At 44.7% G+C, this 12,882-nt stretch overlaps 1 protein-coding gene across 1 annotated transcript in view; it reads left to right on the forward strand.

The window, feature by feature from the left end:
- The window catches only part of EVA1A (eva-1 homolog A (C. elegans)), a 211,666-nt gene that overhangs the window by 190,146 nt on the left and 8,638 nt on the right, over positions 1 to 12,882 (forward strand). The window contains exon 6 of the mRNA XM_010002389.1: positions 9,852 to 10,016. Coding sequence (XP_010000691.1) covers positions 9,852 to 10,016 — 165 coding nt within the window. The remainder of the gene's footprint in view (positions 1 to 9,851; positions 10,017 to 12,882) is intronic.

The following is a 12,882-nucleotide window of genomic DNA, read 5'->3' on the forward strand; positions in this document are numbered from 1 at the left end:
GTTCTACAGGATTTGTTGCTGTGACTCAGCTGATTCCTGGTAACTTGCAGGGCTGCAACCACTTCAGTGTATGTTGGCATCCTGAGCACAGAGACTCTCCTCCCTCACTGGCAAGCAATTCTGTGCATGAGCAATGCCCTGGCTCCAGATCAGCCACACTTGAACACACAATGCTTTCTGCTCTGTCAGCATCCTCTTGGGAGCCATGTGTTGTGTCAGATATTTTCCTGAAAAATAGATAAGATGCACAAAAGATTTTTTTTGCCAAGCCTAAAAAAAAGCCAAGGGCAGCAGTTTTGTACTATAAAAGTGCTTTAAAATAGGAAAGCCTTTCCTGCAGTCTTCAATGTTTGATTAAAATGCCTGAGTGTGGTGAGAAAAAAAAAGGAATTGTGTCAAAATCTGAAAGTTAGCATTACTGCTTTGATCCAAAGTGGTGTGTATATACTTAGAGCATTGCATAGAATTACATTCTGTGATAAAAATCTCCTCTGAAAAGACCAAGAAACTGGTATCTTCTATAATGCCCAAGAAATCCATACATGAGTGGGCTGGTTTGCAAAGTACCAATGCAAGTATGTGATGGATGCAATCCAAATAGGGGCACTGGGGAAGACTGGAAGAATGAGTCTGACTTCTTTATTAAGCTTCTCCTTTTTGGGCCATCCTCTGTATCATCTCTTCCTCTTCACTGATAAAGGGCCCAAGCCCCTGAGTCAGACACCCTTGTGTGATGCAAAAAAACACAAGAAATTGATTCTTGGACTCTCCTGCTTTAACTTTCCTAGTCTGGGAGACTGGCAGGTTCTGCTGGGTGCTGTCAGTCCCTTCTTGACACTCTGATAGTTATTAGGCTTTTTTTTTTCCTCCCGTCTGCTGCTATTCTTGGAATGGAGGCTGTGTGGTTGAATGGTCAGATTCTGACCATGCTCAGCATGTAAATAAATGGAAAGCCTCTTAACTCTGCAGGCTTGAACTCATTCCATATGTGAGTGCCAGTCAGACTTCTGTTTCTGCAGCAACCTTGCTGGTAGTAGCTGCCCATGCTTCTAGCAGTAGCACCTGGAGGAGACATTAATGGCTTGATCTAGATCCACTACTGCTGCTCAGGTGTATAAATTCACTGTCTTAGTGTGTGGACCTGGTGGAGGTTAGATGCAGCTGGATTGCTAGAGAGGTCCTACAGCTTCAGCTGCAAAGAGGTCCCATAGGGGGTAGAACTGAACATGCTAGAATCTGGACAAGCCTCAGCGTGAGCCTCATTCTCCTACATCTCCCCAAGATGCATTATCTTGTGAAAATGCAGAAATGTACCAGATGAAAGTAACTCTTCGTTTTTGCCGGTATCTCTTACAAGGCTTTCTTCCTTTTGATCCATTTTTCTTTCCAAATAGAACATGTAGGGAGCAAACCAGTGCATGTGATGCTTTCCACTGTGCCCTTTGGAGACCAAAAGCCACATCAAGCAGGAGATTTATGAGTTGCTGGCAATAGATGCTTCATATTCTGTTATTACATTTAAGATGATGAAAGAAGAACAACTGACTTTCATGGCTATGAAAGCAGGAGGGAAACTGCTACTGGATAGATCAAGCACATGCATCGTTAGGTAGAAATTAAGGTGTTTGTAGCTTCAAATCCTGATTTGAAAAGTTCAAGATAGAAGAAAAATATCTGAGTAAAAGATGTGAAGCAGTTAGTAAGATTTCAACTCAGATACACTCAGGAGAATAAATCCAAAGGTAACATTATGATTCATTAACTATCCCTAATTAGGCTCTTAAATTAAAGTAGACAGAATCTCCCCTGGAGGCTTTCAAAGGCACCTCTCACTGTTGTCAATACAGGGAGCTTAGGAACGTAGCTTATTTAAGGAGGACTTCTTCATTAGGTACCTACAGGGCATGTATGGGTTGAGTGTCCAGTGGGTGAATTGGACCTTTTAATAAAAGATTATTGCATTTCTGGACAGACAGAAATAGGAAAAAGCAGGGGAAGGTGTTCTACAGACCTGGGCAAGAGGGCAAGAGGTTGGTAGGGAGCAGTGCTTGGGTCTGTCTCTGCCCTGTGGAGGGTCTCATTTGGAGGTGCACCGTGATACCTTCATCTCCTACAGCCTCTCACATCACAGAGCTGTATACCTGTGGGAGATTTCACTGGGAGAAACAGTGAAATGGAGACAATTTTTGTTGTATGGTCTGTATTTCTGGACTGGAAACGCTTCTACTTCTGAAGTCACTTCTCTGATTGCAGCTGTGTGAGACAAGGATGAACATCTCCCTTTCCATGGAGGGCCAAACAAGATAAAAGGTTGTTTGTGTTATATATACAATCTTATTGCACAACCTTGCTGTAGTTAGCTGCTGTCAGAAGATGCAGTAAAGGGCAAAGCATCTAGGCTGCCTTGGCAGGGTCCTCCAAAAGTTGGTAGGAGTTGTGTCAGGCATCCCAGCTTGCACCGTTTCCCAGCAGCCCAGAAATCACCAGCAGAAGAGACAGGTTTCTGCTTTGGGCAGCATCTGAAGGTCTGGGCAGGGGAGGAGGGCCCTGATGCAGGCTGTGAGCCTGAGGAGGTGTAGGTGGCTTTGGTAATGAACGGGCTGTTTTCCCAGACAGTCTCACTTGATTTCTGTGTGGTGCTTGGAAGTGGATGTGCTGGAATTGGCATGAGTCACTTCCTCCTGGCCCGTGGTTTGGAGCCACCGTGCACGGAAAAGGCGCCTGTAGGAGACTGAGCAACCCCCTCTTTCACTTGGGGTTTGCATTCAGTTTCAGGATTGCTGGTGAAAAAATACCCTTTTAAAATGACTGTAGGAGATGGAATGCTGAGGTCTTGACCACTTGTGTTCGTTAAGCCTCTGCTCTGTTTTTTGGAATCACAGAATCATTTGGGTTGGAAAAGACTTTAAAGATCATCAAGTCCAACTGTTAACCTGGTGCACTGCTGAGCTCACAGCTGAACCATGTCCCTCAGCACCACAACTGCATGGCTTTTAAATACCTCCAGGATTTGTGAGAATAAAGATTTTACATGACAGCCTGTTGATCCAATCTCAGCTTTCAAACTGATGTTCTCTTACAGTGTTCCTTCACATCTCCCACTGTCTCCTGGGACACTTTACACCTTCTGTGTAAACTGTATTATACTTTCACTCTAAATATGTTATAGATGCCCAGAGGTATGATATGGCTTTGCAGTCATGGAGACATTTGAGAGCTGTAGGATCTGATGGTCTCCTAAACACTGATTATACCTGTATCAAAAAGCTCCCTTGTCAGAGGAAGGGGGAATGCCTGGTGGCAGGGCAGGAATTGAAGGTAGGCTTTGGATGTCTGACCTGATACGTGATCAAGAGAAGAAGCAAAACCTCTTGCCATGTGGTACAAACAGGGTTTTAGTCACTTGAAATGGGGCACATTCATCACTGAGCTAGATGGAGGCACAGGGAGCTGGAAGAGCTCTCAGCTTGTTCCCTGGTGATGTCTGAGATGCTTGGGAAAAAGCCAAGGGGATAGACTGAGCCTCAGTTCACTTTTGTTAATAAAATTAGCATTTTCCACCCCCATGTTTGTAGCTACACGGTGGTGTTACTGTTGTCACCAGGTGCAGAGACTTCTTACAAATGGGACTTCTCTTTGCTCGGTGATTATATTGGATATTTTGTGGTCTGAGGTAGCCAAAATCCATTATTTTAATAGATATTGTTGTCTGAGTGCTTAGTGTATTTAGGTTTTACAGCATATAAACCACTTTAATTCTGCAATCTGAGAGCCATATACTGTACATATGTGGTAAATAATTGCTTTCTTGTAGTAGTTCAGAAACAGGAATGATCCCATTTCTGGCTGGATGCTGTGTATTTTCAAGTCTCAAACAAGAACCCTTCAAAGCTGCTGCCTCTAAAAACCTGCAGTAGTTTATATTGGGTGTTTACTTACAGCAGGATTTTTTGTTTGTTTAAAAAGTATGTTGAGCATCAACAGTTCCTGGCCCCAGCCTGCCCAGATAAAAGGTTTGGTTTGTAATTTTCAATGGTAAGGGAGTCATGTTTTGTTCAAATTGTACTCTGCTTCAAGCATTCCCAGGAAGATTTGCTGGAGATCCTGCAGGTTTGCTTTAATCACACTGAGTTTTCAGAGTAAACCTTATGGGCTGGATATGCACAAGGAAACGTAGAGCAGAAGTCTGGAGAGTGACACACACCCTGTCTGGATGTTTTTAAGACTGAGCTTTCATTGATCTTCTCCCCCTCTGACTGATGGGTATATACAGTGAAGATGGAGGTCAGGGGATAATTAGGTCCTGGGAGCAGAAGTCTTTAAGCATGTTTAGGACTGAGCAAGCATCAGGAAACACCAAATGATCAAATTAGCAAAGAGGAGGGATGGTTTAAGTGCAAGGCAGAAATACAGGAAGCCTGAGTTTGTTTCCTTTCTTTGGCACAGACTCCCTCTGTGAGATTGGACAAATAATTTTGACATTTAAACACTTTCAAAACTCCGTACCTGAGCCAGTTCCCCATCTGTAAAATTTGGGTGCTATAGTAGTCAAATATTTTGATTAGAGGAATAATATAGGTGCTTACATTAAAACAGCAGCATATTAGAAAGGAATTCCTCAGAAAAAACAATATTCCTCTGCAAAATGTTCTCTTACAGCAATTGGCAGAACCCCCAGGACTGCAGTGTTTAAAATTAGATCAAATTAGTAGAAAACACAGCAAATTATCTTGGTGAACAGAAGCAAGGTATCTGCTGGCCTTTTCCATCTCTTAGCACTGTAGGTCAGAATTTTGCTGCTTGTAGGCACAGTGACTTTTTCTTTTCATCAGCCCTCAGTTTTCTGGCCACACAAGAGAGTGCCTGTGTGAAAACCCCAGCAGCGGGAGCCTCCACCAAGTACAAATAAGGACACTGTCAGCAGCCCCAGCATGTGCCTTTTCACACTGCCCTGCTGGTCGCTTGTACCCGGATCTGCCGGGTCTGTTCTGCCAGTGAGAGCAAACTCTAGCTTTGATTTTCCTTTGCTTCTGCTCCCTCAGGGGGGGAGGCTGGCAGGCAGTGGCAGGGAGCTTTTGTTGTGGGAGTGATACCATGAATTCATTGCAAATGGGTCGTGCAGGTCTTGGGTTGGGAGCTGGTGTGAATTATTGGCAGCGGGATGTTGATTCAGAGGGATGAGCACGGCAGCTGATAGGCAGGACTGCTTATAGACACAGAGAGGTTATGTAAAGGCTTGCAGGGCTGTGATGGCCAGGGAGGGAACCTCCTGAGCTAAGAGCTCCCTTGTAAGTTTATAAGCTAGAACTGCCTTCTGCAGGTGCCTTCACAAAGCGTCGCAGCTGCGGTGACGCTTTGCTCTCCAGTTTGCACTCTGGCTCATGCCAAGTCCATGTGGTGATGCCTGAGCTGGACCCTGGGGAGGGTGGCAGAGCAGGGCTGGACATCCTGAAAGTTATAACTTGGCCTGTACCGCTCTGCTGCCCAGCCCAAGCTACCAGAGAATTTTATCATTAGAATAAATACCCACATCCAGGGCTGATTTTTACCCTCTGAGAGTCTGATGGTCCCCAGAGGTCCCAAGAACAACTCATCTTCTCTCTTTCAGATGATCTCAGCTCATTCCTCATGTGTATTTTAAGGCGTGAGGCTCCTGACTGTCAGGTGTGTTAATGCTTTGATTCATCGAAGTCCCTGTTTCTTCCCCTTTGTCCACATATATTATAGAATCACAGAATGGTTTGGGTTGGAAGGAACCTTAAAGATCACCTAGTTCCAACCCCCCTGCATGGGCAGGGACACTTCCCACTAGACCAGGTTGCTCCAAGCCCTGTCCAGCCTGGCCTTGAACACTTCCAGGGAGGAGGCATCCACAACTTCTCTGGGCAAATACATAATTTGTTCTGCTGAGTTGCTTTAACTTCTCTGCTTGATTGAGCAGAGCAGGCCAAGTGCCAGCCCTTCCCTGCCAGGATTTCTGTGCTTAATGCTGAGATAAGACTAAAATCCCAGGTGCTTTTTTTTTTCTGGTGGTTTTAATCATAAATAACTTTTCTTGACACCTTGCTTCAGTTCTTGCTATGCTTTGTGTCAGATGCACTCCTCTCCAGAGAATGTAAGGAGGGTATTTCAAAGGAACCAGATATTTAATCTTTCTTGTGGAGCTGGCTGCCACACAGCTAACTGGAATTTGAGAGGTGTTTCAAACTCGAGAAAGTCTTTCCATTGTACTGTCTTTCTAAATCAAGCTGTCTAAGCTGTGTGTTGGTTTAGCATCATATAAACTAGAAAAAGAACAGACTTGCTGTGTGCCATCACTCTATTTACTCTTTGTGAAGATAGGCTCTTCCTGGCAAAATGTCCTCAAGATGTTTTTGGAGTCCAGAGAGAAGAATGATCCATTACAAAAGAAAAGTCCTAGGTTCATGTGCAGTGGATGACCTGTGTTGCACTAAGTTTAGTCATAGAATCATAGAATGGTTTGGGTTGGAAGGGACCTCCTTGCATTGATCAGGGACACCTCCCACTAGACCAGGCTGCACAAGCCTCATCCAACCTGGCCTTGAACACTTCCAGGGAGGGGGCACCCACAACCTCCCTGGGCATCCACGACCTTCCTGGGTAACCTATTCCAGTGCCTTACTACCCTCATGGTGAGAAATTTCTTCCTGATCTCTAACCTAACTTGCTTCCAGAGGGTTGATTTAGGTTAGACATCAGGAAGAAATTATTCACCACAAAGGCAGGAAGGCACAGGAATAGGTTGCCCAGGGAGACTGTGGATGTCCCCTCCTTGGAGGTGGTCAAGGTCAGGTTGGATGAAGTTTTGTGCAACCTGGTCTAGTGTGAGGTGTCCCTTAGAGAGGTTGGAACCTGATGATATTTAAGGTCCCTTCCAACCTTATCCATTCTATGATTCTGGTTTTGGTGGGTACTGAGCCCTATGTCCTCTGAGTATTGTGTCCCTTTAGGTGCCTCAAGTGATGTGCCCAGAGCTGCAATTCTCCATGACCATGAGGCTTGTAGGATAACCTCTTTTCTACCCACCTCCTCCCCAGGATTTCTGATATTTTTCTGGAACAGGTATCCCCCTTACTTCTGTCTCGTTCCTAACAGGGCATGTGCTTTTTTTGCTGCCTTCTCACCAGAGGAGAGCTGCCAATTCAGGTTTCATTAGAAGCTGCTGTGCCAGCTCTTTGATATTCAGAAGCTGTGGGGTTTTTATGTCTGTTTCCTGACCTAGCATAACTCTACTAATAATGTGAGAACTCTAGTGCTGATATCCTGTCAGCCTAATATAGAGGGTCAGTCAATAAACAGCGTTACAATTTTCTTTGCTTCAGCAAAGACAGTAAGTTGAACACAATGTAAACAAGGTGGTTGGATCCATTTCCCCACCAGTAACATTTGCAGTTATGCAGGCAAATTTAATGGGCGTGATTAAATCTTATGCTCCAGCTTGGCAGCTGATTAGCTGCAGGGGGCAGGCAGGAATTTCCTTTCTGTTCACTCGTTCCAAGTCCTCCTTCATGTTTGTGCCAAGGATTTCAACGTGCTTTGCATTTTTAATTATGCTTCTTCATGCCCCTGTGAAGAGTGGAGATGAGAGATAGAAGGATCAGCAACAGAGCAGTGGGGAAACTGAGGCACTAGGAGGTGGCAACTTGCTTGGGAGAACAGAGGCAGTTGTTACACTTGGAGAAAGAAGAGCAGAGCATCCCAGAAATCTTCTCTTGGTGTTTCTGTGGGTCTAATGAACTTATGCCTAGTTCTCAATAGTCAGTGTCTTTAACACATTAAAGTCTTGGCTGTCTGCAAGGACAAAATGGTGCTTTTATGTATATGTCAGTATCCAGTCTGTGATGGGGAAAATAGATATTTTAATTTTAATTTCTCTATTTTGTCTTTCATCACTCTGTTCCTCTAGTTTCTGAGTAGAATGGCCTGTTTATATTTTTTTTTTCTCTTTGTATGAAAAAGCATTTTACTCTGAAATCACCTCAGGCTGAGGCTGCAAACTGGTTCAGCTCCACAAACACCCTGCTGCTTTGTCCCTGCAGAGGTAATTAGTGAGTTTACTGTGTGGATTCACCTTCAGTGGGTGTACTCTGAAGTAGCTACAGTAGCTGTGAGGGTGGTGAGACACTGGCACAGCTTGCCCCGGGAAGTTGTGGATGCCCCTTCCCTGGAAGTGTTCAAGTGCAGGTTGGATGGAGCTTGGAGCAAACTGATCTAGTGGGAGGTGTCCCTGCCCATGCAGGGGGGTGGGAACTAGATGATCTTTAAGGTCCCTTCCAACCTTTCTATGATTCTATGGCTGATTTCTTTACCTGGATGTACAGCTGAAGAGCTGGCCTTGCAACATCAAGGAGGAGAAAATACTTTTCTTACTAAGTTGTGGTTTGGTCCAAAGAAGAGACCACAGGTGTCTTGGCAAAACTGTCACATGTTAAGCTACCTCTCCTGCATATTGCTAACACTGTGTCTGACAAAATATAGAGAGCAGGAGGGATTAGCTGAGTCTTCTCAAGATGGTGGGAATGGAGAATGGGCCTTTCTCAGCTTAATTACAGCCTAAAGCCCGATGGAGAACAGTGTATTTTAGATCTCACTGGATGGGGAGGGTTTCTTACAGATGGTATTTCCCACTCCTGTGGTGTATGACTTAAGCTTTATAACTTCACATGAAAAACATCCTTCAGCAGCTGGTTTTGTGGTACCAGAGTGGACAGAAACTTATGTGCAATCTTGAGCCAGCAATTTGTTGTGTAGAGAGAAGCAGCAATTCAGGCACACCCAATAGTCCCCACTGATATGGGGCATCCTGCCCAGCCCTCTATCCTGCTAAGAACAAGGGTGTCTACCTGGAGTACTCTGGAGCTTGGGGCTGAGGCCAAAGCTTGACTTACTGGGCATCTCAGGTTCTAAGATGGTGTCTAAATAAGCTGCCTGAATCTGCCCCTTGGTCTTTTCTCAAAACTCGATTGTAAATAAACGCTATCCTAATAATTTTATAGTTTCCAGCATTCTCTCACTGGCTTTGTGCTGGCACTTGGAGAGCATTCATCACAGTGACAAATGAGGATCTCTTTGGTCTGCACATGGAGTGGTTAAGGGCCAGCTGAGCACGTTGCATGATGTGATAGTTGTGCCCTTGCAGCCCAGAAAGCCACTGTGTCCTGGGCTGCCTCAAAAGAAGTGTGGCCAACATGTCAGGGAGGTGATTCTCCCCCTCTACTAGGCTCTCATGAGAGCCCACCTGGAGCACTGTGTCCAGCCCTGGAGCCTCCAACCTAAGAAGGACATGAAGCTCATGGAGAAAGGCCAGAGGAGGCCACAAAGATGATCAGAGGGCTGGAGCAGCTCTGCTACAAGGACAGGCTGAGAGAGTTGGGGTGTTCAGCCTGGAGAAGAGAAAGCTCTGGGGAGACCTTATAGCACCTTCCAGTGCCTGAAGGGGCTACAGGAAAGCTGGGGAGGGACTTTTTACAAGGTCTTGTAGTGAGAGGACAAGGGGTAATGGATTAAAACTGGAAAAGAGTAGATTTAGGTTAGACATTAGGAGGAAATTCTTTTGTGTGAGGATGGTGAGACACTGGCCCAGGTTTCCCAGAGAAGCTCTGGATGCCCCATCCCTGGAAGTGTTCAAGGCCAGGTTGGATGGGGCTCTGAGCAACCTCATCTAGTGGGAGGTGTCCCTGCCCATGCAGGGGGGTTGGAACTAGATGATCTTTAAGGGCCCTTCCAAGTTAAACCATTCTATGATTCTGTGATGATTCCATGAATTCTCTTTCTGACCAGATGAGAGAGTTCACTCTAACAACTGTTCTCTTCTTGCTGCTCTTTTTCAGTTCCAAGGAAGCTTCTGCATGAAACCCAGCCAAGATCAAGCAATTACCAAAGATATCAGAAGCCACATTTTCCACTGCAGCCAAGGGTGTTTGATCCCAATATTATAGGGGACAGCGTGTTCCTTTCCGATGTCTCTCCTTCCAACATAGGCCGTGCTCTCCCAGGTAGCTGTGACTGTTCCAATATTGGCCTCTCTGTACTGTGGTAACTGTTCCCTTCTATCTCCCCTTATCTGGCTTTCTATGTTGTTCCCAAATCCCATCCATGTCACTGTCAGAAGAAGAAACTTCAAGATGGGACCAATGACAGACTAAAGTGAACTGTGAAACTCACAGGGTTTCTTGAAATAGCAGTCATGGCCATGCATGTCAAAACTCATCACAGAAATCCTTTGTAGACTTGTCTAATACAGTGGCAAAGGAAGAAAACAGGGCAGAGACAGTAGATCTTCCTCACAGGGGACAGGGAAGATTACAACTGAGCTTTGAAATCTAATTCTATTTTCATAAAATGCAAAGTCAAGAGACATAAATTAAAGCAAATCTTAGTCATCTATAGGGATAGGTGAGTAGGAGGAAGGGATGGTACCTGAATAAAGGAAAGCACAGGTGAGCAGATATTGGACTAGTGGGTGGTTTTGCATTGTGTTTCCCAACATGCAGGAGATAGTATGTGACATTGCTTCTGAAATTCCCAGCCTGTGCTCTGAGAGATTCAGCTCTGGGGTGGGTATGGGCAGAGTTACTTTGTGTTCCTGCCAAAGTTAATCCACAGTTTGGATAATCAACCTACAGATAATGAAGAGTCAGCAATAACTAATTTGTCAGTTTGGAGGCGTTACAGAAAAATTGTCAAATAAAAGGATTTTAAGTCACCTCAAAATGAATTTTGTGATGCTGATTATTCTTTTAAGCAAGGAAAAAAAAAATCCTGAACTCATTTTCATTCATCTAAACATTTCATTTCTACAAATGACACTTTTTTTGTTTAGTTTTCACATTGTTTATTCCTTCATTTTAAAAACATGCACTACTTTTCAAACAAAGATGTCATTTTGAAGTTAAAAGCTAAAAGAATGTTCCAAAAATAGCAAAAGGAAATATTTGGACCTTTCTGTAATCTTCCTTGTAGTTTTTTGAGGTTTTTTTAATTAAAACTATTTTGTAAAGGTTATCCTGGCATCATGAGCTACTGTTCCTATGCTTAAGTGGTCTTGTTGGGCAAATCTGTTACTAGCTCAGTTTTCCTCAGCTTTGGTGTAAATTCACAGGGAAACTGCTCAAGAGACTGGGGTGGTGAGGAGAAAACCATCAGTAGATGAGCTGTCAAGGTTCAGGTATAGACAAGGTCTTCAAACTAGCAAGGAGGAAAGGGGATGTCTTTTCATACCCTCCCGAGATGAATGGCAGACCAGGGAACCACACAGGGCAGCAATGTGTGGAAATTGTGTGTGTTTGTTTTTTCCCCTCTGCATAACTCCAGTCGTTTTCTGTCTTCCCTGTCTGTACTTGTACAATCCTGCAGATGACAAAACCAGTTCTGTGGTTTTGTGGTGCTCTTTGCCAGACTATAGTGTATGCAGAAGAGTATCCATTTTAAAACTTGTTGGATTGCATCTGTTCTTTGTATAAGTTGGAGATGGGGGCTAGGGGGTTGGGGGGAAAGGATTGTTTTTACATCTGACACGAGAGGAGTTGTGCCTTACTCTGGCTCCTAAATACACCATTAGCACATGCATGGTTTTACAAGGGGTGCCCCATAACTGACAGATGTGGTGTCCATCTGTCCATCTGAGCCTTTTCTGCCTGATCTGACACATGCACAGGGAAGCCCCCAATAAAAGTACAATTTAAACCTCAGTCCTTGTGAGGTGGCATGAATGTATTGACAGTGAGGGGCAGGTGGGTTGTCACTAACCCAGAACTGGACATGAGAAAGAGGTGCAGAGCTCCCAGGTCCACGTCCTGCCAGCTCTGGGCAGCCCCAGTCCAGCCACAGGAACTGGACTGAAGTGCAGAGCTGTAGAAAACTCTCAAAGACCTAGTGGGAACCTGGAGCCATCTAACTTGGCAGTCCTCTCTTTGAGAGATATATGGTTATGAAACAGATGAGATTGCATCATAGAATCATATTAAGGTTGGAAGGGACCTTAAAGATCAACAGGTTCCAACCTCCCTGCCATGAGCAGGGACACATCCCACCAGACCAGGCTGTACAAGCCTCATCCAACCTGCCCTTGAACACCTCCAGGGAGGGGGCTTCCATGACCTCCCTGTGCAACCCATTCCAGTGCCTTCCTACCCTCATGGTGAAGAATTTCTTCCTGATGTCTAAGCTAAATCGACCCTCTTTTCAATTTAAAACCATTACCCCTTTTCCTATCACCGCCCTCTCGGGTGAAAAGCCCCTCCCCAGCTTTTCTGTAGGCCCTTCAGGCACTGGAAGGTACTTGGTGGTGCCCTTCCTTTTCACTGATTGTAAAGAGGTTTTAGATTTACTGTTTCAGAGCCAGACTCAGCATGTAGATGTCTTGGGCAGGCTTAAGTTACCCCCATATAAATGTGTCAATTGAGATGAACCTGGGGCATTCACCTGGTTTCTAGATGTTGCCCTAGAAGGGTGAGTTTCCCCTACATCCCTTATCATACCTGCCATCTCTGGGGGGATGTCCTTCTGACCCCAGGCTGTCTTAGATGTGTGTGTATGAGCAGATACATCCAGCTTTAAGTGTCTGCCATGGGGAGGAGCTGAGTGACTCTTTAGGATCTGTTGACTAGTAGCAGGAATCAGTTGCTTCAGTTCAGATGCACAGTGCTACTTGAAGTATCCGGTTTTTAGGTTCAGTTTTTAGAAATGAAAATTTTACCCTGCTTCAATGAATTTCTTTACAGGGCAGTGGTAGAGAAAAATCCAACCACTTGAACTAACAGATTTACCAGACAGGGAGAATAAAGGAAAGATTAGAGGGTACATGGGTGCCTACATCTAAATGGAAAGATTTTCTACAGCTTTGCTTTTGATTTCCTGCTG

The sequence above is a fragment of the Chaetura pelagica genome, unplaced genomic scaffold (genome assembly GCF_000747805.2).
Source record: "Chaetura pelagica isolate M959 unplaced genomic scaffold, ChaPel_1.0 scaffold46, whole genome shotgun sequence".
Lineage (NCBI taxonomy): Eukaryota > Metazoa > Chordata > Aves > Apodiformes > Apodidae > Chaetura > Chaetura pelagica.